Raw genomic sequence first — 26,758 nt, forward strand, 5'->3', positions numbered from 1 at the left:
AAATAGACCCTTAGATAGCTGTTGGCTGAACGCTTGTTCAGTTACTCCTCCAGATTTTCTCAAATTCTACACTTAATGATGATATTACACGTGTACCTGGCACAGCAGTAAGGGGGTTACAGTTGCAAATAGGCCACTATGTCAGAGGACATAGGCCCTGGAGCTTATAAGACTCTCATGGCAGGTTATCTCCCATGAGTACATGCTGGCATCCATTATTCCAGACCCTTCTTTCCATTTCTTGGTGAAGGTCAGAACGCCTCCATACACATTAAATGGTTGGCTTGTCCCACTTAGGGAGGGTTAGAATCCCCCTATTTACCTTAAATTGTTGGCATGTCCCATTTAGGGAGGGTTAGAACCCCCTATACACATTAAATAGTTGGATTGTCCCATTCGGGGGGGGGGGGGGGGTGTTAGGATGCCCCATAAATATTAAATGGTTGACTTGCACCATTTAGGGAGGGTTAGAATGTCCTAAACACGTTAAATGGTTGGCTTGTCCCATTCAGAGACTTAGGACACTCCCATATACATTATATGGTTGGCTTGTCCCATTCGGGGAGGCTTAGGAAACTCCCATATACATTATATGGTTGGCTTTCCCATTGCTATCACTCCCACCATTTATTAAATCTATATAGGCACTTTAAAGTTCTGTAAAGAAAATGCTTGCTTTGCTGCTGAAGCAGAATATGTGTGTGTGTGTGTGTGTGTGGGGGGGGGGGCAATGTTGGTGAGAGGGCCAAGAATGATAAGTACAGTGATGATTGTAGGGTTGCATTATCCCACCATAGGAGTTTTGTTATGGTCTGATGAAGCATAAGCTTTTACTGTTACTGTTGTTCTAAATTCATATTTCATACTTGCTAATGATAATGTTTAATTGTGCCTTCATATATACCTTGTACATTGCAAGACAAAAGCTGATCTGAATCACATCACATATATACATATACTGTCTGCTGCCACCTACAGGTGAGTAAAAGATTTTCAACAGAAAAAACACCTGGTTAGATTATTTTCCTATTTCCTATTATTTTCCAATTACTCTTTCAGTAAAATAATATTGTCCCCAACTGAACTGAGATTTTTTTCAGCTTTTTTGACAGCTATTGTATAGAGTCCCTGCATATCACACTCTCTCACACTAAGTGCCCTTTTTACACTGGTGGTCACACACTCCCTGTTTAAAAACTCTCATTGCCAATAAATGTGTTAAAGTGCTGAACTACCAGCGCACTTACAATCAGTCATATCAAATCTATCTATCTATCTGTCTGTCTGTCTATCTATCTCCAGCTGACCAAATTCATATGGGATCAAACTCCCAGCACCCTCCACCTTCACCAGTTTGAAGAGGCCCTGCACATGTGTGATGCCTCCTCACAGGCGCATAGCTAGGGGTTCAGCCTAGGGGGGGCGAGTGAGTCTGAGTGGGCCCCCAACCAACCTTACCCATAGGGAACCTCAGCTGGTGACAAGGCTTCTGAATAATAAAGGGAATATTCTTCTACATTACTCATAGTGGATAAGGATAAAGAGCAGTGTAAGAGGCTTCTGTACATTTCATATAGAACCACAAAAAAATTTAAAGTGCTTAAGATTAGAAAAATATAGCTGCCTACTTCCACAGACAGCACCACTCTTGTCCTCAGTTTGTGTGTGGTATTCGAAGTGAATAGTGCCAAACTGTGATACCACACACAATCTAAGAGCAGGGGTGGCGCTGTTTTGGAAGAAAGTAACTATGGTTTTTTTTCTTAATTCTGGAGAACCCTTTTAACCAGATTATCTTTGCCTAAAAATAATAGTGGTATAGGTAATAAGTTTTTAGACATTAAGGCTATGTTCACACTGCCTATGAGTCGGGCCGCATTTCGTACGCCGGCGTACATGTGTGGCTGAAACTGCGGGCGTGGGAAAAATCGACATGCGGCCGGATGCGTACGAACCGCGAACATACGCCCGTAGTACAGTTATGCTTCCCTAGCTTGTTTCGAAGCGATCTGAGGCAGGTCATTTACTTGGAAATCTTCGCCCAGCCCCGTAAACCACACAGAACCTTTTGGATCGAAAAATCAAGTTCAATTTGGCTGAAATAAGTACTCCGTACGGGACCGCATGGAAATCCACGGCCGTGAGTTGGAACATTTCCGTCCTCAAACAATGGTCTTGTTCATTTTTCACGGCGCCGTATACGATCCGGCCGTAAGCTCATACGTAGTGTGCACTGTGCGGGCGTATATCGTATACTTTCAAGCGAACGCATCAACCTCAAAAGCTGGTTGTGATCATACATGTACAATCCAAGATATGTGATGAGCTGCTAGATATCCATTTCCTATCTCCTATCTATCTATCTATCTATCTCCTATCTATCTATCTATCTATCTATCTATCTATCTATCTATCTATCTATCTATCTATCTCCTATCTATCTATCTATCTATCTCCTATCTATCTATCATCTATCTATCTATCTATCTATCTATCTATCTATCTATCTATCTATCTCCTATCTATCTATCTATCTATCTCCTATCTATCTATCTATCTATCTATCTATCTATCTATCTATCTATCTATCTCCTATCTATCTATCATCTATCTATCTATCTATCTATCTATCTCCTATCTATCTATCTATCTATCTCCTATCTATCTATCTATCTCCTATCTATCTATCTATCTATCTATCTATCTATTTATCTATCTCCTATCTATCTATCTATCTATCTATCTATCTATCTCCTATCTATCTCTCTATCTATCTATCTATCTATCTATCTATCTATCTATCTATCTATCTATCACATTACAGGAGGAGATATAAGAGGACAATGATCACATAGTCCTTCATGCACCATCATCTTCTCAGTCCCGCCCCCTCATTAAATCACCACAGGTCCTTCATCCACAAGAATCCTCTCCAGTTCTCAGCCCCGCCCCCTTATGACATCACCACAGGTCCTTCCTCATCGCTCTGCAGGCTGTCTGCAAAAGAAATGGTAGTGACTAAATCCCATACTGCAAAGGGACCTCACTGGGGGCGCGCACCCAGCTCCCAGGCAAGCCCCGCCCCGGCCAGATTTCATTGGCTGCTCCACTCCAGGCTTCCTATCAGTTAAAATCAGCCCCTGCCGGACCCCTGACCCTGATCCGAGCGTTTAGTATTAGGGTTAGGGTTGGGGGTCGGATTAGGGTTACTAAAATCATCTAACTTTCCCCTTCCCACACAACAACCCTAACCCTAACCCTCGGGGTTGGTGCTAATCAGGAGGGTTAGGGTTAAGGTTGGGGTTGTGGGGAGGGTTAGACATGAGAATCAGTGGGACGTAACCCTAATCCGACCCCCAACCCTAACCCTAATACTAAACGCTCGGATTAGGGTCGGGGGTCCGGCAGGGTCTGATTTTAACTGATAGGCAGCCCGGAGTGGAGCAGCCAATGAAATCCGTCCGGGGCGGGGCTTGCCTGGGAGCTGTGTGCGCGCACCCAGTGAGGTCCCTTTGCTGTATGGGATTTAGACACTACCCAAAAGAAATAGCTTTTGCAGACAGCATAAGCCTCTGAGACCTCAGTGGGCCCCTGCCAGTGTGGGCCCAGGAGCCACTGCCCCCCCAGCACCCCCCAAATTTCGCTTATGCCTCCTCACCTTTTACACCAGGTACAAGTCTATTCGTACTTGCAATAACTATACAATTTGTAGCAGTGATGCATAATACGCAAGTGTACATGAACCAGCTTGTAGCCTGTATAAACAATATACAGTAAATATATATATATATATATATGTGAAGTATATAAGAAACTGTGCCTCTTCAAAAAGCGGATTGAAAGGAATGTTGGGGCTCAGACCCCTGCAGAACTAATATTTGTGCCCTATCCTAGTATTAGGTCATCAATGCTAGATAAACCTCTTTAAATTGCATTGATGCTAACGGTGGTGTCACAACCAGTAGAAAGCTTTGGCCATGATAGCTGAAGTAGTTCTTGGGATACCCCTAAGGAGTAGAAGAGGACTGTTCAGTAATGATGGTATTAAGTCAACTAGGACATCACATACAGCACCCGGCTGATGGTACTGAGTAGTGCCCTTGATGTTATGGCAGTGCAGAAGGTAGAAGAATCAGTCCAGAGAGCAGTACAGTTGATCACTACAGCATAAGGAAATACTACATCAACAAGATTAGCATAAGAATGGTTAATCTCACATAAGGTTAAACGATTAGGTCTAGGGGAGGGGGCATGAAACAAAGATAAAGCACTCCATGTTTTGTTTTTGGCCAAATAATGCAAACATCAGCACTAAACCTACAGTCCCATCCATATGTTTCATTACTGTGACCGGACCAGCAAACCCCCAGAATATCACATGGTTTTTGTGTCTCAGAAAATGGTCGGTTCTAGGTCAGCTGACTTCTGATGAACTACAGAATGACATCATCGCCTATCTGATCTTTCCTAAAAGCGTACACCCCCCCTGCGCCCTTCCCCACCCAGCACTGTCTGTATGCTGCTGCCATCTTTATAGAATTCGGATATATAGCAGTGGTAAACTTACCCTGAGGTTGTGTTCACACATGGTATTTTTGGTAAATTTTTTCAGCATGCCATGAATGTAGTAAAAATGCAATGTGTGAGCATAGCCTGAGTACCTCAAATCCACATAAAACACCTCATTTGTGATTATAATTCTGTTGGCAGGTAAATAAAGTAAGCCATGAAGTACATGCAGGTGCATAGAATTTAGCAGAAATCTTACATCATCTGCATAATAATCCAGTGCACGTAAATGCCAGCCACAGGGTATTTAATATCACTATTATCACAATAAGTATGATAAATTATCGGTATCAGATTCATAAACTCATGAATAATTAAAAAAACAAACAAACAAAAAAAAAAGTCGGTTTTGCTTCTGAGACGTCACTGCTTTCCTTTCTAATGGAAAGTGAATTGGGATTCCCCAGAAGCTGATAGGCGGCAGGAAGTAGGAGGGCTATATATTCTCTGCAGCACACATGTGAGAGCACAATACTCAGAATGAACAGCAGCATGCAGGCAGTACTCCCGAGCCTCTCCAACTGGAGGGAGAAGACAGATTCAGGCTCAATCCTACTGCAGCCACTATGGGACTTTGTCACATCAAAAGACCATCTGGTTAGATCCCCTTTCTATCCAGTTATCTTCGCCTTCACAGTCTACATGTTCTTCTGTCTTCCCTACCTGGCACTGGATGCTATCTGTCACAGAATACCTGCTTTGAAGAAATACCAAGTACAGCCAAAGTCCAGACCTACCCTGGCTATGGTGCTACATTGCCTGGCACACACCGTGTACAGCCACTTGGTCTATATATTTCCACTGACTGTTGCTTATGTGTACTGGAGACCAGTAGCTTTACCAGCAGAGGCACCACAACTGCATACATTTATACTGGACATCATTGCCTGTCTGCTTCTATTTGACTTCCAGTATTTTGCTTGGCACCTGCTGCATCACAAGGTTCCCTTTCTGTATAAAACCTTTCACAAGATGCATCACAAGTACACCGCCACCTTTGCATTGGCTACACAGTACTCCAGTGTCTGGGAGATGCTGTCTCTTGGATTCTTTGCAAATGTCAGTCCCATCTTGCTGGGTTGTCATCCAATGACAGAAATGGCCGTCTTCATCATCCATATCTACCTGTCCGTGGAAGATCATTGTGGCTATGACATGCCATGGTCTACCCACAGGTTAATACCATTTGGCATATTCGGTGGACCAAGTCATCACGATCTCCATCATGAAAAGTTTGTCTCCAATTATGCACCTTACTTTACTCACTGGGACAAGCTGTTTAATACACTAGCAAAGAAGAAGCCTTGAAAAGCCATGCAACTACATTCAAGACTGAACATATGGTCAGAACGTGACCTTCTTGCACGTCAGGGCTAGGTACCATATCTGTGACAGTGTCTTCAGTGTTGAACGGTCAAAAAATGGTGCAGAAACCAACCTTGTACCATCTACCTGTTTCTCATCCACCAAGGCTGAATGGTCTGATACTGTACTTGCCTTGCACTTGGATAGTGCCTAACCATGAACTGTAGGATGAATGACACCTGCATCACATGTAGCTGCATCACACCTGTACAATGTGTGTGCAGCAAGAACTGTATCCAGAGATGAAAAAGGAGTTTCAGTCTTTACCCTGATTATTTATTTATAATACCTGTTAATGTGGGGCTCGTTTTTTGCAGTTTAAGGAATATTACGAAATATTTAAGAAAGATAATTTATTTAATCTTAGAAATATTTAGAAATCATCCGTTTTCGTTAGTTATCTTTTTTTTTTTTTTTTTTTTTTTTTTAAATAACTACAATGTAAAAATTATGATACTAACTGTATAATGCTATTAACTATGACATCGAAGTAAGAACAGTGCGTTAAAGCATGTGTTTGTAGAGGGTAAAGTAGGTGTGAACAAACCGCGCACGTGTCATGAGAACTCAGCAGAGCTGAGTTTGTCATTGCTTCTTTTGTTGCACTATGACAGCTCACAGAGACACAGGATGATATCGCAATGGCAAACTTATTCATATAAAGGATCTGGAAAGTATTAGAAAAAGTAGTACGGAACTGTGCATGTGCCAGTAGGAATTACAGTAAAGTACAGAGCTGAATTTGCTGTTGCTTGTTGCGTTTCACCGGGACAGCTTACAGAAACACAAGAAAAGATCACAATAACAAATTCAACTCTGCTGCATTTGTGCATACTGAAAGCTAAAGGGATTTACGTTATTTATTCATTTAAAGTGTCTGGAAAGTGTTATTAGAAGGATATCAGGAAAGTCGTAATAAACTGTGCATGTGCCATTAGCCACAGAAAAGTGCAGAGCTGAATTTGCCATTGCACTATAGCACCGTGACAGCTGACAAAACACATGGTGCTATCACATGACATGGCAATCTCCGCTGTGCTATATCTGTTTATACTGAAAGCTAAAAAGGCTTATGTTTATGTTTATAATTGCAAAGGGTCTAGAAAGTCGGAGAAGGATATTAGGAATGTATAAAGAAGAGATTGAGTTTAAATAGATTGAAAGAAATATATGGTTTTAACCCTTTCAGGACCAAGGCAAATTTTATGAATATGACCTGTGTCACTTTATTCATCAATAACTTGGGAATGCTTTTACCAATCCTTCTGATTCCAAGATTGTTTTTTTGTTACATATTCTACTTTATGTTAGTGGTAAATTTGAGTTGATAGCTTTAGAATTTTTTTGTGAATAACTCCAAAATGTTATTAAAAATGTAAAAAAAAGCGCATTCTCTACATTTGAAAGTCTCTGCCAATCAGGAAAATAGTAATACTACATTCATTATTTATTAATTCATATCTATAACATGTCTACTTTATTTTAAAAGCATTTGGTGAACATGCTTTGACTTATTTAGGATGTTAGAGGCCGTAAATATTTAGTAGCAATTTTCAAAATGTTCGTGAAAATTTCAAACTCAGAAATTCTTTAGGCACCAGTTCAGTTTTGGAGTATATTTTAGAGGCCTCTATACTAAAACCCCCCACAATTCAACCCATTTTGAAATCTTCACTCTTTCAAGTATTTAAATTTACATTCATTCAGTTATTTAACCCTTTCTGCATTTCACAGGAATAACTGCAAAGTAAGAGTGAAAAGTTAAAATTTGCATTTTCTTTCCAGAGATTCCAATGTAATTCTATGTGTTTTTTACAAAACCAATTACCGTTACTGATCCACCAAAGCCAGCAATTGCCGATGCTGGATCCCCTTTGGGGGTCCAGTGGCGGTTACACTAAACTGTCAGCTATCAGCTGAAAGTTTAGTTGCGGCTCCCGATCACTGTTTTTCTAAACAGCGAGCATCTGAAGCAGGTCAGTAAATGTACTGACTTTTGCTTGAAAGGGTTAATAACGTGAAAAATAATTTGCTGGGAAATTTTAAAATGTTTTTCTTGAATGGAAGAATGTGTAGATGTCATTGGATAAAATTTGCACTGAGCACAGCGGGCTGTGTTATCTCACAACCATGGGGATTATTATATATATTTTGTACTAGTAATGTTTTGTAAATCATAAAAAAAAATTTATTACAATGTAGAAATGGTATATATTTGTACTAGCAATTATTGGGAAATATTAAACTCAGTTTTTAATGGATACAAATGGTTGTCACGGCTTTTACTGTCTAATTGGATTTACATATAGGTGTCATTTTTGGGATGTAAATCAATAACATAAAAAAGTGTCAATATACAGTGGTCCCTCAACTTACAATGGTGTCAAGATACAATATTTTCAACATACAATGTTACTTTCTGGACCATCGTAACTTGAGACCAGACTCAACATACAATGCTACAGACAGTCCAGATCTGCAGAACATGTAAAAAAAAAAAAAAAAACTAGCTGATCGACCAATAAAACTGGCCATTTTACTGGTAACCCCCCAGTATTAGTGAAATGCATGCACTGGTTGGCTGTCTGGTATCTCCTCTCTGCAGTATAGTGTGATACTACATGTCCTGTGCTGCTCTTCATCTGGCCCAACGGACATTTAGTTTCTAGAAGGGCTGAAAGAGCGGGACCTAACCTATTGGGGTCACAGTTACATGGTGAGTCACGGCAGCGACGACACACTCCTTCCCTGCCTCAGGACACGTGGACCAGTGACATCATCTGGCAGTCGTATATTGGCAATCGTAGCATTGGGCATCCCGATGACCTGCAGGACCACTAGGGGGTTAGGTGGGGTATTGTGTGTGGGGATGGGGGGCAGCCAGGATGGGTAGTGTGTGTGGGGATGTGAGGCAGGTGCGGTAGTGAGTGTGGGGATGGGGGGCAGCCTGGAATGTGAATGCATGGTTTGCTTATGGGGGGGGGGGGGGCAAACACAGGGGCCCTATACAGTCTGTGTCCACTCCTGTTACAAGAATATTTATAATAATGATGCTAACATAAAAATAAGTTTATCAAGCAGCTGTTTTCCATAACTTCTCTATAACTGTGTGTTGTTTCAATAGGGGAAGAAGACAAGCATCTGTCTGACAGCACTTACACTCCATCTCAAGAACTCAAATCCATTGGAATCTACCTGTGTAATTGTTTGTTTCCTGATGAGAAGACAGTAGTCACAATGTCTCCATCAGAACAGATTTCTAGCAGATCATGTCAAAATTGGTTGGATCTGCCAAAAATATGTAACAATAAGGATATTGACCGTAAAATATATTTTGTAAAATGCGTTAAACAGGTGTTCCTATCATAAATGCTTGCAGCCATCTCTCCATTTACTTTTATGGGGAGAATGGAAGGCATGAGTCAACAAAGGGCAGAACTCCATTGTGCCAGTGTCAGGGGACTGAGAGACAAAAGACAGTACAAGACAGTGAGCCCTGAAGCTTGACCCAACCACTGTCCCTGCCTACTTGCCACAGACGGCCCTAAACGGCCACGGCCAACCACAGAGTTAGTCCCTACACTGAGTAAGTGTGACACAAAAAAGGTAGACAGACAAACAAATACAAGAGAGAGCAGTCAACAAGCCAAGTCAGCAACAACGGGCAGCGAAGTACAAAATCAGCAAGATAACGAATAGTCGGAAGTCAGGCAGAAGGTCAATTAACGGGAAAAACAACGGCAAAGGAGACTAAGGCAGGGAACGCTGGAAAGGAGACAGGGGGAGCTGGGACTAGTATCACTAATAGTTAGCAAGGAGAGCTGGTAACACCTATATTTTATACTGGATCAGGAGCACGGACCAACTTACTATTGGTCCGGCCTCCTGAACCCAGCCACACAGCAGCTGAAACACTGCAGGCTAAATGGCAGAGCGATCTGCCCATGAGCCTGAGTGTGATGCATTTCAGCTGCACAGGCTGGGTGGCTACGAGCAGTCCCAGGTGGAGCCACGGCGTCCCTGGTTACTAGGGACGTTGTTGGGTCTCAGTGACGCCATTTGGCTCCGGCAGGCGAGGCAGTGCTGCGTCCTAGCGATGTCCGCCATGGCAGGTGAGTTCCTGACAGCCTTAGAAATCTATGGTGCAGGAGGAGATCATACCCTCTCCACACCTTGCCGAGCCCCCTGCCCACCCATCAGGGAAGCAGGGTGGACATACGCCATATGCAAGGATGATAAATCTCCCCATAGAGTAAACACAGTAAACTATTTAGGGTAGCTTCACATGTACCCAATCCGCAGCAGATTTCATGCTGTGAGTTTGCAGCAAAAGCTGCTGCGGATCCTGGTATAGCGAACTTCCATCAGCGAGGGGAGCCGGGAGCTTCACACACAGCCGCGGCGCCGAGCAGGTAATGTATGCTCCGGGGCAGTGGGGGGGTTAAAGGGGCTGGGTCACATATCGGCAGCGGAATGAAAATTCCGCTGCGGGTATGTGACCCCATAGAACTTCACTATACCAGGATCTGCTGTAAACTCGCAGCGTGAAATCCGCTGTGGATCCGGTACGTGTGAAGCTACCCTTAAATGTGGTTGTTGTATAGGTAGATGTGTTTAAAATATATACCTGATGTCCATACCTGGTGTCTAATGTGTTCTTCCCTTTCCTATAATATAAAACTAAGCTTGACAACTAACCTGGAAGATCGAATTTCCTCTTGTTCTTCTTTTTGCTAAAAATATGTTTGGAGTTGTCGTTCTGTTGCAGAATAAAGATTTGGAGCCAGACACCTGCCTAAAACTTTAAAAAGCAGCACTGGGAATTAATTTTGTTACTGCAAACCAGGTACATTATATAGCTAGAATGTCATTCTGCTCCTACTACCCGGAAGCTTTTTTTCCCTAATATGATGCTAACCTGCTCACCTGTGTGGACCACAAGTTACCTTCTCTATGTATCTCTATTATACACTCTATGGGAATCTCAAATTTATACAAAAAGTCACATGTGGTCAACAGTGCATTAGTGGGATTTGGATAAGCACATGGTTGAACAAGAGGCCTGGAACCGCGTATTAGGGGATATACAGCTGCTAGATAAAAAAGCAGCAGCATTGTTTCCTGGTGGATAGGTTTCTCTCCTGTTTGCAGACTTCCTCCTATGTTGCAACCTTCCTATTGAGCTCACACCTTTGCACTGTTCAGCTTGCGTCTGACACTAAGAACTTTAAGCAAACCTTGAAAACCTGTTTCTTTAGGATCTATGTTACATAACTTTCAGCTACAACCACAGACCGTGTCCTCCATACATCCTGATCTGACAGACTACTCTTCAAAGTGCAATCCTCATTGTATTACAATTTATTTTAGTACATGTTGGCTCACAGGCTCATTGGGGAATTATTTATGTAAATGTATTTCCCTTCCCTATTTCCAAACAAAGGGCTGATCCCCTGGACAAAGTGTAATTTTCCCACTTCTTATTTCTTATTTTCATTTATGTGCAGGGACCTCCCGTTGTTTGTTGATGCAAATGGACAGATCCACAGCATGTGCCGGCACTAGCTAAACAGAGGGTATTGTAAGTACATGCATACTTCCTGTAACGTGAGACCAGTGAATTGTTGGAGATTCCAATTTTATATGACACATTCTCTCCTGATTGATGCAATAAGCAATCTTCTTGGACTACAAGGCACGTGCTGCTAAGAATAGGACACTCGGAAGTGGAAATTCCACTAATGATGTGATGTAGAATATAAAGTGAATACAGCAGTTACACCTCACCTGTAGGGGATCAGCAGTCTCTATCCAGCTACAACAGCTTTTGACCTATGGGGATGGGGGGGGGGGGGGGGGGGGGCGACTTTGCAACCAACTCCCCCCCCCCCATTAGCCCCAGAAATAACCAAGAAACCAAATGACTGTTTTCATAGTATTTGACAAACTGAACATACAATCCAGGTTGCAGAGTAAGGCCAGGTTCAGACTATGTAACTTTGCGGCTGTATTTGCGGCTGTAATTGTGCGGCGGTATTTTTGGTGGTTCATGCATACGCTGGAAAGTATAGGATATACGGCTGCACAGTGCACACTATGTATGAATCTACGGCCCGATCGTAAACGGACCCGTAAAAAATGAACAAGACCATTGTTTGCAGCTGGACATGCGGCCGTGGATTGACAGGCGGTCCGTACGGAGTACTTCAAAAATAGCCGGCAATGATGCCGAATGCCGATGCCTCTAATAGTTAATATATTAAATTAATAAAACACATTTTCTTTGTAATAAAGTCCCTTTCGTTGGTCAATAATTTAATTCTAACGAATCCATCATTTTGCAATTAAATATACTGTTAAAATAAATAGATATATAAATAAATGTATATTTATATATATATTTATTTTTTGACAGTATATTTAATTGCAAAATGATGGATTCGTTAGAATTAAATTATTGAACAACGAAACTGAATTTATTTCATCGAAAATGTGTTTTATTAATTAAATATTAATTAGTACAGGAAGCTCCATAAGCCGTTAATTCATATTGCCGGCAAAAGAGCATTCTGTACTAATCATCACTTTACTTTAATGAAAACATCAAATGTTTCTTCTAATTATGTTATCACAATAGCATTATTAGAAGAAACATTTAGAATTATATGTGCGCTCAGCTGATTGGCTGATCGGCTCAGCGCACATATAATGAGCCGGTCCGCAGTACAGTGACTTCATTGTGCTGCGGATCAGCGAAGAGGACACATCGGGGTGAGTATAGAGCTCTCCCCACCCCCTCCCCAGCACTGCTCCCCTCCCAGCAAGGAAGGGGGGTCAGTTAACCCCTTCCTTGCTGGGATGGGTGCAGTCTGACATCAGTCTGGCCCCCAAGGGGTTAAGGGGGATGCAATACATCCTCCCTTAACCCCTTGGGGGCCAGACTGTAAGCAGCGATCTGTAAAGATGCTGCATACTGTAAGGTGCACAACACCGCTTACAATGATGGGTGTTGTGCTCCTGTTTGTGTGTTTTTTGTGTGTTTCTCCCTTTTTGTTTTTCAGATATCGGTATCCTGGGGATTACATCGGATTCCGTGGACTACGTCGATGACCAGCGTTTTTTTATTTTATTTTTTTAATAAAATGGTCAATGAGGGGTGTGGGGGTGTTTTTATTTGAATAAAAAATTTTTTTTACTTGTGTCTTGTCTTTATTTCTTTACTTTATAGACTTAGTAGTGGAAGCCGTCTAATAGACGGAATCCAATAGTAAGTTGGGGCCTAGTGTTAGCCGGTATAAAATGGCTAACACTAACCCCCTATTATTACCCCAGTACCCAATGCAACAAGGGGTACTGGGAAGAGCCGGGTGCCAGTGGTCCCGGAGCGTCAAAATTGGTGCTCCCGGACTGGGCGGCAGCAGGCTGGTAAGATTTAGGCTGGGGAGGGCCTAAACCAATGGCTCTTCCCACCCTGGTGTTACCAGGCTGCTGTCGTTTGGTTTTTAACCCGGCTGGTTATAAAAATAGGGGGGACCCTATGCGAGTTTTTTTTTAAATAAATAAATAATAAAAAAAAAAACGCATAGGGTCCCCCTTATTTTTATAACCAGCCGGGTTAAAAACCAAACAACAGCAGCCTGGTAACACCAGGGTGGGAAGAGCCATTGGTTTAGGCCCTTCCCAGCCTAAATCTTACCAGCCTGCTGCCGCCCGGTCCAGGAGCGCCAATTTTGACGCTCCGGGACCACTGGCACCCGACTCTTCCCAGTACCCCTGGTGGCATTGGGTACTGAGGTAATAATAGGGGGTTAGTGTTAGCCATTTTATACCGGCTAACACTAGGCCCCAACTTAGTAATGGATTCCGTCTATTAGACGGCTTCCACTACTAAGTCTATAAAGTAAAGAAATAAAGACAAGACACAAGTTAAAAAAATTTTTTATTCAAATAAAAACACCCCCACACCCCTCATTGACCATTTTATTAAAAAAATAAAATAAAAAAAAACGCTGGTCATCGACGTAGTCCACGGAATCCGAATTAATCCCCAGGATACCGATATCTGAAAAACAAAAAGGGAGAAACACACAAAAAACACACAAACAGGAGCACAACACCCATCATTGTAAGCGGTGTTGTGCACCTTACAGTATGCAGCATCTTTACAGATCGCTGCTGACAGTCTGGCCCCCAAGGGGTTAAGGGAGGATGTATTGCATCCCCCTTAACCCCTTGGGGGCCAGACTGATGTCAGACTGCACCCATCCCAGCAAGGAAGGGGTTAACTGACCCCCCTTCCTTGCTGGGAGGGGAGCAGTGCTGGGGAGGGGGTGGGGAGAGCTCTATACTCACCCCGATGTGTCCTCTTCGCTGGTCCGCAGCACAATGAAGTCACTGTACTGCGGACCGGCTCATTATATGTGCGCTGAGCCGATCAGCCAATCAGCTGAGCGCACATATAATTCTAAATGTTTCTTCTAATAATGCTATTGTGATAACATAATTAGAAGAAACATTTGATGTTTTCATTAAAGTAAAGTGATGATTAGTACAGAATGGTCTTTTGCCGGCAATATGAATTAACGGCTTATGGAGCTTCCTGTACTAATTAATATTCAATTAATAAAACACATTTTCGATTAAATAAATTCAGTTTCGTTGTTCAATAATTTAATTCTAACGAATCCATCATTTTGCAATTAAATATACTGTCAAAAAATAAATATATATATATAAATATACATTTATTTATATATATATTTATTTTAACAGTATATTTAATTGCAAAATGATGGATTAGTTTAAATTTAATTATTGAACAATGAAAGGCACTTTATTACAACGAAAATGTGTTTTATTATTTTAATAGATTAACCATGAGAGACATCGGCATTAGTGCAGAGGATCGCAAACCCCGGTAATAGCAATTCATGTAAACTGTGTTCCCTGCTTTCCCAGATGCATCCAGAGGTGTTTGCATCACTTTCTTAAGATTTTATTTGTTATTTTTAGTTGAACCAGATTTCCAAGTAAATGACCGTATGTTTTGAGCCGCATGTCCATTTTTTCCCACGGCCGTAGTTTCATCCGCACATTTACAGCCGCATAAAAAATACAGCCGCACAGTTACATAGTGTGAACCTAGCCTGCAACATGTGACACTTTAAGCATCCTTAAAATTGTGCCGCATATTCTGAACGATTATATCCAACGCATTTCTGTCTCTGTGTAGCATAACCTTAAACAGTGTGAATAAAGAATGTGACAGTATTAGGGAACACACTAAAAGTAAAGGCCCTATTACATGAAACATTCTGTGTAATAGAAGGCAAACGATCAGCCGACATGAACGATGTTGGCTGATCATTGCAGTTGTTTCTCTTACAACATGTTGAAAGACAAACAACTCATATAGCAACGATCTGCTGCCGTCGCTCCGTGGAATAGGAGGACCGCAATCCCCTATGGATGATCAAGCAATTACCCGGGCAGCCCCCCCTGCTCTCATGCGCTCACTGTGTGTAATAGCGGCAGCAGCGAGTGGGGAACGAGAAGCAAACAAACGCTGACAGCGCTTTGTTTCCTCCTCACAGTCGCCCTGTGTAATAGGGGCTTAAGAAACAAAGAAACTATGCTCCATACTATAGTAATACTAATGTTAGGTATTAGAGCAGTTTTGCAATAGATCTGCAAGGCCACAACATTGATGACAGCCTGTAGATATGATATGGTCAGCTGCTGCTCCTACTTCCAGGCAGACAATGCTCTTGTATCACCACGTGCAAAAAAATGCTGGATATGGGCACAGATGAGAGAAAACTTCCAGGAATACAGTGGGATGTGGGACAAAATATTCTCCTGGTCTTCTGACGTCTTCTGATAGTAGTGAACACATGTACCTTTCTAAACTGTTGCCATTTTTTTTTTAGCAAATAATAGTTATATAGTATAAAAAGTCTATAAAATGTCTGATCACATCACATCGCATTTGAGAAACGTTGATTTTCCAACATAGTGAGGCCATAGTTTGGTGGCTTGGTGAAAGGGGAAAGACATGGAACAAAGTATTGAATTTTACAGGTTCGTACATTTAAATAGACCCCCAGACATTTTAGTGCTTCATGTAGGTGGAAATGATTTATAGATACAACCTCAAATTTGATATACCGTATTTTTCGCTTTATAGGACGCGCCTTTTGATAAGACGCACCCCTGATTTTAGGGGAGAAAAATAGAAAAAAAATTTTTTGCTCCTTGTCACAGTTTGGAGATAGCAGCAGTGTGATCGGTGCCAATCCCCCCATATAGTGCCCCACATAGTAGCCAATGCCCCCATATAGTGCCCCACATAGTAGCCAATTCCCCCATATAGTACCCCACATAGTAGCCAATGCCTCCATATAGTGCCCACATAGTAGCCAATGCCCCCATATAGTGCCCCCCCATAGTAGCCAATGCCCCCATATAGTGCCCACATAGTAGCCAATGCCCCCATATAGTGCCCCCCCATAGTAGCCAATGCCCCCATATAGTAGCTAATGCCCCCATACAATGCCCCCATATAGTAGCCAATGCCCCCATACAGTGCCCCCATATAGTAGCCAATGCCCCCATATAGTAGCCAATGCCCCCATACAATGCCCTCCATGGTAGCCAATGCCCCCATGCAATGCCTCCATGGTAGCCAATCATCCCTGTGACCAGAAAAACAACAAACAGGCTACTCACCTGTCCGCCGGCCCCAGCAGCTCTTCTCCCGACACTCCGGTCTCCCGTCATCCTCCAGCACAGGCAGTGGGGGACAGAGAGACTGCCGCTGCAGAACACTTCCGGGACACAGGCAGTGTCTCTGTACCCCGCTGCCTGTGCCCGGAGGATGACGGGAGACCGGAGTGTCGGGAGAAGAGCTGCTGGGGCCGGCGGACAGGTGAGTAGGACAGCGATCAACTCCGCCCGCCCCATCCATCGCCGCTTAGCCGATCAGGAGCCCAGGAAAGTCATTGCACTTTCCCGGACTTCTGATCGGCTCAGCTGAGCGGCGATAGAAGGGGCGGGTTCGGCGGGCGCAGGGGATCGCTCAGTGCCGCTCACTATGCATATGCATAGTGAGCGGCAATACAGGGGGCGGGCAGGACGGCTTCCATGCGGTGCTCGGCACTGCTTGGGAGCCGTCTTCGCTTTATAGGACGCACTTGGTTTTTCCTCCCACTTTGGGAGGAAAAAAAGTGTGTCTTATAAAGCGAAAAATACGGTACTTAATTTGTGGCCAATGTTTACTGAGCTTGTTAGAGTATGGTCAGACATTGTTTCCAGAAGGACCTGAAGGAAGTGAGATTGGTGGATTACATTAGTAAGGCGAAGAATAAAGTGAAGAGGGTGATTGCTCGTTTCATGGCAACACACTCAGATTTGTAGTTGGGAGAGGATGAGTTTTGGAGACAAGACGATATACACCTTAATGCAGAGGACATTCACATGTGGTGCTGCAGGTTTGTGTGTGTGTGTGTGGGGGGGGCAAATGCTTACGGTTTCTAGAGGCAGACGGGCCGGGCGACCGCACGGATTTCCGGCCGTCAGCCCGCCCACCCGCCTCATCACCTGGCCTGGCCATACCTCCCCTCCCCATCACCTGCCGCGACCACTGGACCATCCGCCGGATCGCCACTTTGCCCCCCCCCCCCGGACGGCGCTCAGCTGGGCCGAGTCGGGTGCTCATCACCCGGCGGGCTGCTGCCGCCCCCTCTAACATCGTCTCCACAGTGACGTCATATCACTGCGCTGGAGGGAGAAGATGTGTACAGGCCGGAGGAGAAGAACAGAAGACAGGGACCTGCTCTATCTATTGAGGTGAGTATAATGTTTTTTTTGTTTTTTTTTGTGTGTGTATGGTGTTGCAGAGCACAGGGGGAGATTATTACTATGGGAGGCAGGGCACAGGGGGGGTTATTAATATGAGGACAGCATGGGGGGATTGTTGCTATGGGGGGCAGAGCACAGGGGGGGTTATTAATATGGGGACAGCATGGGAGGGATTGTTACTATGGGGGCAGAGCGCGAGGGGGATTATTAATATGAGGACAGCATGGGGGGATTGTTACTATGGGGGCAGAGCGCGGGGGGATTATTAATATGAGGACAGCATGGGGGGATTGTTACTATGGGGGGAAGAGCGCGGGGGGAATTATTAATATGAGGACAGCATGGGTGGATTGTTACTATGGGGGGGCAAGAGCACAGGGGGGGGTATTAATATGAGGACAGCATGGGGGGATTGTTACTATGGGGGCAGAGTGCGGGAGGGATTATTAATATGAGGATAGCATGGAGGATTGTTACTATGGGGGCAGAACGTGGGGGGGATTATTATTATGAGGACAGCATGGGTGGATTGTTACTATGGGGGGCAGAGCACGGTGGGGTTATTTATATGGGGACAGCACAGGGGGGATTTTTACTATGGGGGCAGCACAGGAAAGGATTATTACTATTGGGACAGAGCACAGGGGGATTATTACTGTGGGGACAGCACAGGGGGATTATTACTATGGGGACAGCACAGGAGGATTATTACTATGGGCACAGCACAGGGGGCATTATTACTATGTGAAGGCAAAGCAGGTGGCATTATTACTATATGCGGGTACAGCAGGGGATGCTACATACAGTGGGCAACCCACATACCTACATACCTGCTAACTTTACTGCACATGACACAAAAAAAATGGAAGTTGTAAAAGTGCAGAGCCTAAAATGTTTGTCTGACAGGTTCACAAGAGACGAATTGTTGCTGCAAGAAATCATCATGGTGGTCCAGGCCAGAAGGAGAGGAAAAGGAAACAAAGAAGACATCACCTGTGACTTTTTTTTTGCCCCAAGCTGAAAAGGGTTGAATAACATGGGGGGGGGGGGGGGGCTTTTAGCAAGATTCGCCCTGTAGTTCAAATTACCTAGAAACAGCCCTGAGTCAATGGTGTACAAGGGTATTTAAGTTCTAGGACCTTTAAGCCTGAAAGAAGTGGGGAAGAAAATGGAAAATTAAACCACCACAGTCTAAGGTCTTTTATTATAGAGGGAAGGATAAGGGTTGGGATTTAGGTAAGGACTTGACATTGCCCAGGTTGTGACGTACTGGTATATCAATCTGTGGGAAAGGGTTAAAGATAAACTTAGGAGTTTTTTACTATTCACATTAAAAATTGTATTTGACTCTGATGCACGCAATTGGTCCATGTTCACTGGTGATCAACAGAAACACCCTCTCTGGAGGAGTGGAAAATGTAAAGTGCATCACATAGACACAGGTAACCCCTAAAAGTTAGAAAATTGCATTTTTCCCAATATAACACCATAAATAATATTTTTGGGGGTTCTGCCATACATTTTATGGTTGATTGATAGGCACCATTACAAGGTGCACTTGTTCCTAAAAAAAAATATAAGCCAATACTTGGCCCTGTAGAAGGAGGAATAAATGTGCTATAGCTCTTAGAAGCCAAGGAGGAAAAAAAAAAATCAAAAATGAAAATTGGCCTGGTGGTTTAGGCCATTTTGGGTTTGGTTACAAAGGGGTTACTTAATAAGACCTAACATTTGCAGGATTATCTGTGTTTTTTCCTGTTTTAATAATGGGGGTTATTATTATATGGACCATTTTACAAATGGGGCACCATGTTTAACTGCTTCACTGAAGGTGAACAGATGAACTAATATATCTTCAAGAACTATTTATTTGGCAGTCCATCAAGACCTAGGGCTTTGTTATGTTTTGAACCTTTTATTATTTTACATACGTCTAGGTCTTTTATAAACTGAAGTTGGAACACAGTAAGTTAAGAAAGGGACAAAGATGTGATAAAATGTTTTGTATACAGTCTTCTGAAACAGGGGTAGTCAAGGGGTCATATGTGGGATGAAGGAGATTTTCATAGTATTCAGAAAAAAGAATCCATCTTTTGAGGGTCAAGTATCTTTTCCCCATGTTTGGTTGATGATCATAACATTTCTATTTCAGATTATTTTAAAAGTGGTTTATTTTTTGAATCTTTCAATTTAATCTCATGTTCTCAGAAGAGTTTATTTTCATATTTTTTTTATTTATTTATTTGCCATATTATGTCTGCTCTATTGATTCTTTGCTGTCTGCATATTGTCTGAGGGAATTCTCACCACAGGACTGGTAGATTGGTAGGTAATAGTTCCAGGCTTCACATTTACCATTGCCACACTAGACCTGAACAATACAGCCATACTGTGACTAGATAACACCGCCACAGCAGACCTGAAAAATACCCCCATACTGTGACTGGATAACACTGCCATACCAGACCTCACCAATACCCCCATACTGTGACTAGATAACACTGCCACACCAGACCTGACCAATACCGTCATACTGTGACTGGATAACACCACCATACCAGACCTGACCAATACCACCATACTGTGATTGGATAACACTGCCATACCAGACCTGACCAATACCACCATACTGTGACTGAAAAACATTTCCATACCAGACCTGACCACTACCACCATACTGTGACTGGATAACACGGCCATACCAGACCTGACCAATACCGCCATACTGTGCTGGATAACACTGTCATACCAGACCTGACCAATACCGCCATACTGTGACTGGATAACACTGCCATACCAGACCTGATACCGCCATACTGTGACTGGATAACACGGTCATACCAGACCTGACCAATATCACCACCACCACCCCCTTGAAAAGACACCAGATTTACTTTACTGGCAAGTCTGAACGGGAGGTGGGAGACTAAAAAAAGAAAAAAACTTGTTTCCTTCCGCCTGCTCCCTGGTGCTGCCCCCTGCAAGGTGCTGCCCTAGGCATCGGACCACTGGTGCCTAGTGGTAAATATGACCCTTGTTAGAGGTGTGGGGGTTCACTGGAGGTATACTGTACATGGAGCTACATGGTGATTGACAGTGATGTGGGGAAGCACTGAAGGAACACTTAAAGCTATAGGGGCTCTATTAACTCCTTGCCACATAATCATGTACCAGCACATCATGGTGCCAGTATGGGGGTAGTACTGTATGATACTGTACTGACTTACTGTACTAATCTAATTTCTTAGGTTTAATTTGGCTAAATAAAATACAGTGTGAAGTAAACCGTCCCACCAATGAGACTGCTTACCAACAGAATCTGCCTTCAAGGTGTGCACCTATTTGCACTGGGAAAAAAAATGAAAAAAGGAGAATGAAAAAGTACTTCTCTCTCCTTTTTCATTTGGCTAAACAAAGTTTCTTTTGGTCTGTCTTTAACACCATTGAAGCTCATGCCAGTTTGGAGCCAATTGCTTGGAAAAGTGTCTGCAGATTTTAGCAACATCTGCTACTTTCTAGATATGTATAACCTTACCTCTTGTCCTTTATGGTGTTGCAGTTTTAATGTTCAAGTGTATGTTGCTAAGGCCTGTGTAAAAAAAAAAAAAAATACATGTTACTTATCTAAACAGGCCCCTAGCAACTCCTATTGCTGATCCTTCTGGTCCCCTGTGTTCATTGCTTCTCCCTGCTTCTGAGATCCAATGTCTCAGCAGGATCTCCTGCTCAGTCAGTTACTGGTCACAGTATCCTCCATTCAGGGGCGTAACTACCACTATAGCAGCCATAGCGGCTGCTATGGGGCCCGCCGCATCAGGGGGCCCCATGGCCTGCTCCTGCAATAGACTGGGCCCCCTGAGCCGTCATCATTTGCAGCACCGGGTGGCCCTGCTGGTCTCCTGGGTTTTGCAAATGTCCCTTTAACTGCAAGCACTCCTGACCAGAGCTAGCAGTTATGTAGTTATGACTTTACTTGACCGTTCAGTGGTCAGTCGGAGGGGGGGGGGGGGCAATCAAAAGTTTGCTATGGGGGCCCAGCCATTTCTAGTTACGCCACTGCCTCCATTAACGATTGGTTGAGCATAGAGGTCCTGGTGAGACGTCCCAAAAGTACGGAGAAGAAACAAGCAGCACCAAACCAAAAGGTGCCGCAATAGGACCTGCAAGGCTTAGGATAGGCACAGTAAGTATCACTTTTTTATTTTGCCACCAGCCCTACCAACATATAAAACATATATTTACTCTATACTAAAACATCTTGAAAATTAATCTAACCTGCTGATATGTCCCTTTTGTGCCCCCAGAGCTCTGATCCAACACCCACCCACCCCACTAATGAATATCAATGGAGCGGGCTAGCCAGGGGTGGGCCAGATTGGTGCTCTGGGGTAGTATTCCTGCTCCCAGTGCTACAATCCAGCTGATTAGCCTAAGGATATAACTACAAACTATGGAAACGGTGCAGAAGATGAAGGTAAGAAGCTTACCTTCATCCCCTGCACAAAAGGGGCATATCAGTATGTTAGATTAGTCTACCATTCTGGTAGTTTCCCTTTAGCAACTCCAGTCAGTAGAGACATCACCTGTAACCTTTCACAAAAATGCAGCTATTACACTTTTTTTTAAACATCATTAAAAAATTTGCATTGATCAAAACATATGCAATCCAATGAAGCCATTGTCTATAGCAACCAGTTAGAGTACTGAAAGGGTCTTGGAAACAGGAGATCTGAAATCCAATTGGTTGCTAGAGGCAACTCTTTTGTTTAGACACTTTAGACAAGGCCATTGTGTAATAGCTATGCTGGTTTATTGAAGCTTAAAGAGGTTGTCCAACATTTTTTTCTTATTGGAAAAGTGAATAATTTATGATCTGTCCCTTTCCCTGAGTAGTTTTCTCTGACCTTTTTTCGCCTCTGTGTCTTCGGGCCTCCTCCTCTGTTGCTACATTTTGGATTTGTGTTTGTTTACATAAAGAACTTCCAGGTCACAGGGGTCAGCGGTGACATCACAGCTCTGAAAGCCTGTAGCTCCACCCACTCTACCACTAGGCAGGTAATGTCTGTATTACTACAGGTGCCTTTTGAGCAGCATGGTGGTTCAGTGTCTGCCAATTACTCATGTTATCAAATGAACTAGTTTTTTCACACTTTTATCTGTTGTAGGACTACAAACCCCAGCACATATGTACATGATAGGAGTTGTAGTCCTGGATTACATATACACTACAGGTGCCATCCTACAGGTGGGCCTGGTCTCAATGAGGCAGGATTCTGTTACAAGTTTACCTCAGCAATAGATTGATAGATGACATGGTGACTGCCATGAGGTGAAGTCTCCTCTCTCCTCTCCATATTACACACAGCAGCAGCACTGCCCTAACACTGTACATCTTTACACTACTATAGTAACAAAAAAGGGGAAGATTTAGCAAAGCCTGTGCAGGGGAGCAGTTACCCATAGCGGCCAATCAGATTGCTTCTTTCATTTTTAAAAAAGGCCTTGGAAAATGAAACCTAGAATCTGACTGGTTGCTATGGGCAACTGCTTCCCTGTTCCTCTGCACAAGGTTTGATAAATCACCCCATAGTTCCTTTATTTACCGTTTATAGCTCCAACCTATGCTGCAGTGCTGTACAGAGATTGTAGCCTGTCATGCTGTCCTTACTGCTGCAGTTTCTTCTGGGCTCCGATGTCAGTTACATGTTAGGGGTGGGGCTAAAGAAATATATGCATAATCCCACTCACCTGATGACTCACTGTTCCCTCACTGGCAGGAACAGGAAACCGAAGGGAACAGAATTTCACAGGAAGTAAAGAAAACACAGGCAGAGTGGTCATGTGACTGAGCCTGAGAACACAATAAGCTCTCTAAATAAAAAATAGAAGTGTATGTAGAATATGCAACATCCACAGAGGTCAATGCAATGCTAGTTTATTGAAAAATCCCAGACAACCCCTTTAACTCCCATTCACTTAAAGTCACTCTGTACCCACAATCTGTCCCCCCCCCCCGCCTCAAACCACTTGTACCTTAAGATAGCTGCGTTTAATCCAAGATCTGTCTTGGGGTCCGTTCGGTAGGTGATGCAGGAAATGTCCTAAAAAAAAACTTTTAAACTTGCAGCCCTGTGTCAAATGGCCATGGCCTAGAATATCTGTGCCCTAACTTTGCACCACCCCTCTGTCCCTCCTCCCCACCCTCTTCATCATTAGGAATGCCCCTAGAACATTTTCTCATGTCTGAACATTGCACAGGTGCCCTAATGATCCAGCCCATGTGCCGTGCTGACACAGGTGATGAATAGTAGAAAATCTGCCCAGAACATTCCTAATAATGAAGATGGTGGGGAGGAGGGACGGAGGGGTGGTGCAAAGTAAGAGCAGAGATATTCCAGGCCAGGGCCATTTGGCACAGGGCTGCCAGTTTAAAAGTTGTTTTTAAGGACAATAACTACATTAGCTGCTGACCACAGGACAGATCTTGGATTAAAAGCAGCTATCTGAAGGTACAAGTGGTTTGGGGGGGGGTCTGATTGTGAGTACAGAGTCGCTTTAAATGTCTGCTTAACAGATGAGTAGTAGGGTGCCAGGTGACAGCAATATGTACAGTAGATCAGTAGGGGATTTTAAACCTCCCCATGTCCATACAGTTGGACTGTAACGACAATGAAGTCTAAAGGGTCTAAGGAGATGAAAGAAAGGCAATGAGGTCTGATGTTATCTATTTAAAAAATCTGAGTTTAATAATTATTGACGAGTATAAATATATAACAACAATATATAACATTTATACGCTGTAACAAAAGAATAATTTACAACACTTTACGTACAAAAGATAACACAGCCAGCTGCGTTCAGTGCAAATTTTATCCAATGACATCTACAGTACAGGCTTTTCCCATTTAAGAAAATTATTTGTTCCAGCAAACAATTGTTCCTGTTATTTAAACCATATATTGCCTGTCTCATTCAAATATGTTTTACCAGTCGGTTACTACTTTCCCAATATCCTTCTAATAACACTTTCCCATCCCTTAATATGGATAAACAGATTAACCATCCTCAGCTCTCAGTCCTGTACATACAGATGTAGCAGAGTTGAGTTTGACATTGTGATATTGTCCTGCGTTTCTGTTAGGGTGCCACAAAAGAAGAAATGACAAACTCAGCTCTGCACTTGTAATTCTCTCAGTCCTCATGACACGTGCGCAGTCTAGTCACACCTACTTTACCCTCTATAAACTCATGCTTTAACCCACTGTTCTTACTATGATGTCATATTTAACCAATAGCTTTATACAATTATTATCACATTGCTGTAATACAAAAACTACATAGCTTATGGAATTGGAAGATATTTGAATATTTAAAACAGTAACTAAATAAATTATCCTTCTGAAATGAATGTATGCATTAAACTGCATGAAACTAACCCCATAATAATATGTACTGTGAATAAATAAAATAAATAAATAATCAGGGTTAGGACTAAAACTCCAGTTTTCTCGCTGGATACAGTTCTTTGTACAAGTATGATGCATTTTCATCTGACATTCATGCTACTGTTCATGGTTAGGCACTGTCGAAGTGCAAGGAAAGTGCAGTTTCAGACCATTCAGCCTTGATAGATGAGAAGCAAGTAGATGATGTACAAGGTTGGTTTCTGTACCATTTGATGACCATTGATCACTGTCACAGATATGGTACATGGTGCATCTATCTACTGTTCAGGTGTAGTTGTATGGCTTTTCAAGGCTTCTTTTCCGTCTTCTTTGCTAGTGTATTAAACAGCTTGTCCCAGTGAGTGAAGTAAGGTGCATAATTGGACACAAACTTTTCATGATGGAGATCATGATGACTCGGTCCACCACATATGCCGAATGGTATTAACCTGTGGGTAGACCATGGCATGTCATAGCCACAATGATCTTCCACGGACAGGTAGATATGGATGATGAAGACGGCCATTTCAGTCATTGGATGACACCCCAGCAAGATGGGACTGACATTTGCAAAGAATCCAAGAGACAGCATCTCCCAGGCACTGGAGTACTGTGTAGCCAATGCAAAGGTGGCGGTGTACTTGTGATGCATCTTGTGAAAGGTTTTATACAGAAAGGGAACCTTGTGATGCAGCAGGTGCCAAGCAAAATACTGGAAGTCAAATAGAAGCAGACAGGCAATGATGTCCTGTATAAATCGATGGAGTTTTGGTGCCTCTACTGGTAAAGCCACTGGTCTCCAGTACCAGTACGCAACAGTCAGTGGAAATATATAGACCAAGTGGCTGTACACGGTGTGTGCCAGGCAATGTAGCACCATAGCCAGGGTAGGTCTGGACTTTGGCTGTACTTGGTACTTCTTCAAAGCAGGTATTCTGTGACAGAGAGCATCCAGTGCCAGGTAGGGAAGACAGAAGAACATGTAGACTGTGAATGAGAAGATAACTGGATAGAAAGGGGATCTAACCAGATGGTCTTTTGATGTGACAAAGTCCCATAGTGGCTGCAGCAGGATTGAGCCTGAATCTGTCTTCTCCCTCCAGTTGGAGAGGCTCGGGAGTACTGCCTGCATGCTGCTGTTCATTCTGAGTATTGTGCTCTCACATATGTGCTGCGGAGAATATATAGCCCTCCTACTTCCTGTTGCCTCAGTCACTTCAGGGAAAATCCCAATTCACTTTCCATTATAATGGAATGCAGTGACGTCTGAAAAGAGGATATTTTTTGTATTCCCTGATCATGCATATTCAACAGCGTGATTTAAAGGGATGTAAAATACTCTAACCTGCATTCATGTATACCAGATTATTTTTCACTTGTAGACGATCATTTTTTCTCAGCATGCTGTTACGGAGTCATCATAGATCACTATTTCTGCCGAGTTTACTGCACCTGCAAATACTTCAGTGAGGAAAAGCGTTTGTAAAATAAGTTTAGTGACATTTGCTGGTTGATAACAA

At 43.0% G+C, this 26,758-nt stretch overlaps 2 protein-coding genes and 1 long non-coding RNA gene across 5 annotated transcripts in view; 1 reads left to right on the top strand and 2 right to left on the bottom strand.

Moving 5' to 3' along the window:
- LOC138798570 (uncharacterized) overlaps positions 1-23,484 on the bottom strand; it is a 109,997-nt gene extending 86,513 nt beyond the window's left edge. Inside the window, exons 1-2 of one of the 3 annotated variants that reach the window (XR_011364103.1) lie at positions 23,397-23,484; positions 21,329-21,382 (exon numbers count right to left, since the gene is read on the bottom strand). This is a non-coding gene — a long non-coding RNA (uncharacterized lncRNA). Of the gene's footprint in view, positions 1-21,328; positions 21,383-22,697; positions 22,777-23,081; positions 23,181-23,396 lie in introns of those variants that run through there. The other 2 variants (XR_011364105.1, XR_011364104.1) reach the window with 2 other exon arrangements.
- LOC138798567 (cholesterol 25-hydroxylase-like protein) lies at positions 5,030-6,368 on the top strand. Its single transcript, XM_069979083.1, has one exon. The coding sequence runs from the start codon at positions 5,050-5,052 to the stop codon at positions 5,875-5,877; it is 828 nt and encodes a 275-aa protein (XP_069835184.1). The 5' UTR covers positions 5,030-5,049; the 3' UTR covers positions 5,878-6,368.
- Positions 23,485-24,540: 1,056 nt separating the features above from the next.
- On the bottom strand, positions 24,541-26,379 carry LOC138798568 (cholesterol 25-hydroxylase-like protein). Its single transcript, XM_069979084.1, has one exon. The coding sequence runs from the start codon at positions 26,368-26,370 to the stop codon at positions 25,546-25,548; it is 825 nt and encodes a 274-aa protein (XP_069835185.1). The 5' UTR covers positions 26,371-26,379; the 3' UTR covers positions 24,541-25,545.
- Between the last annotated feature and the right edge of the window lie 379 nt (positions 26,380-26,758).

Source organism: Dendropsophus ebraccatus, chromosome 8 (genome assembly GCF_027789765.1).
Source record: "Dendropsophus ebraccatus isolate aDenEbr1 chromosome 8, aDenEbr1.pat, whole genome shotgun sequence".
Lineage (NCBI taxonomy): Eukaryota > Metazoa > Chordata > Amphibia > Anura > Hylidae > Dendropsophus > Dendropsophus ebraccatus.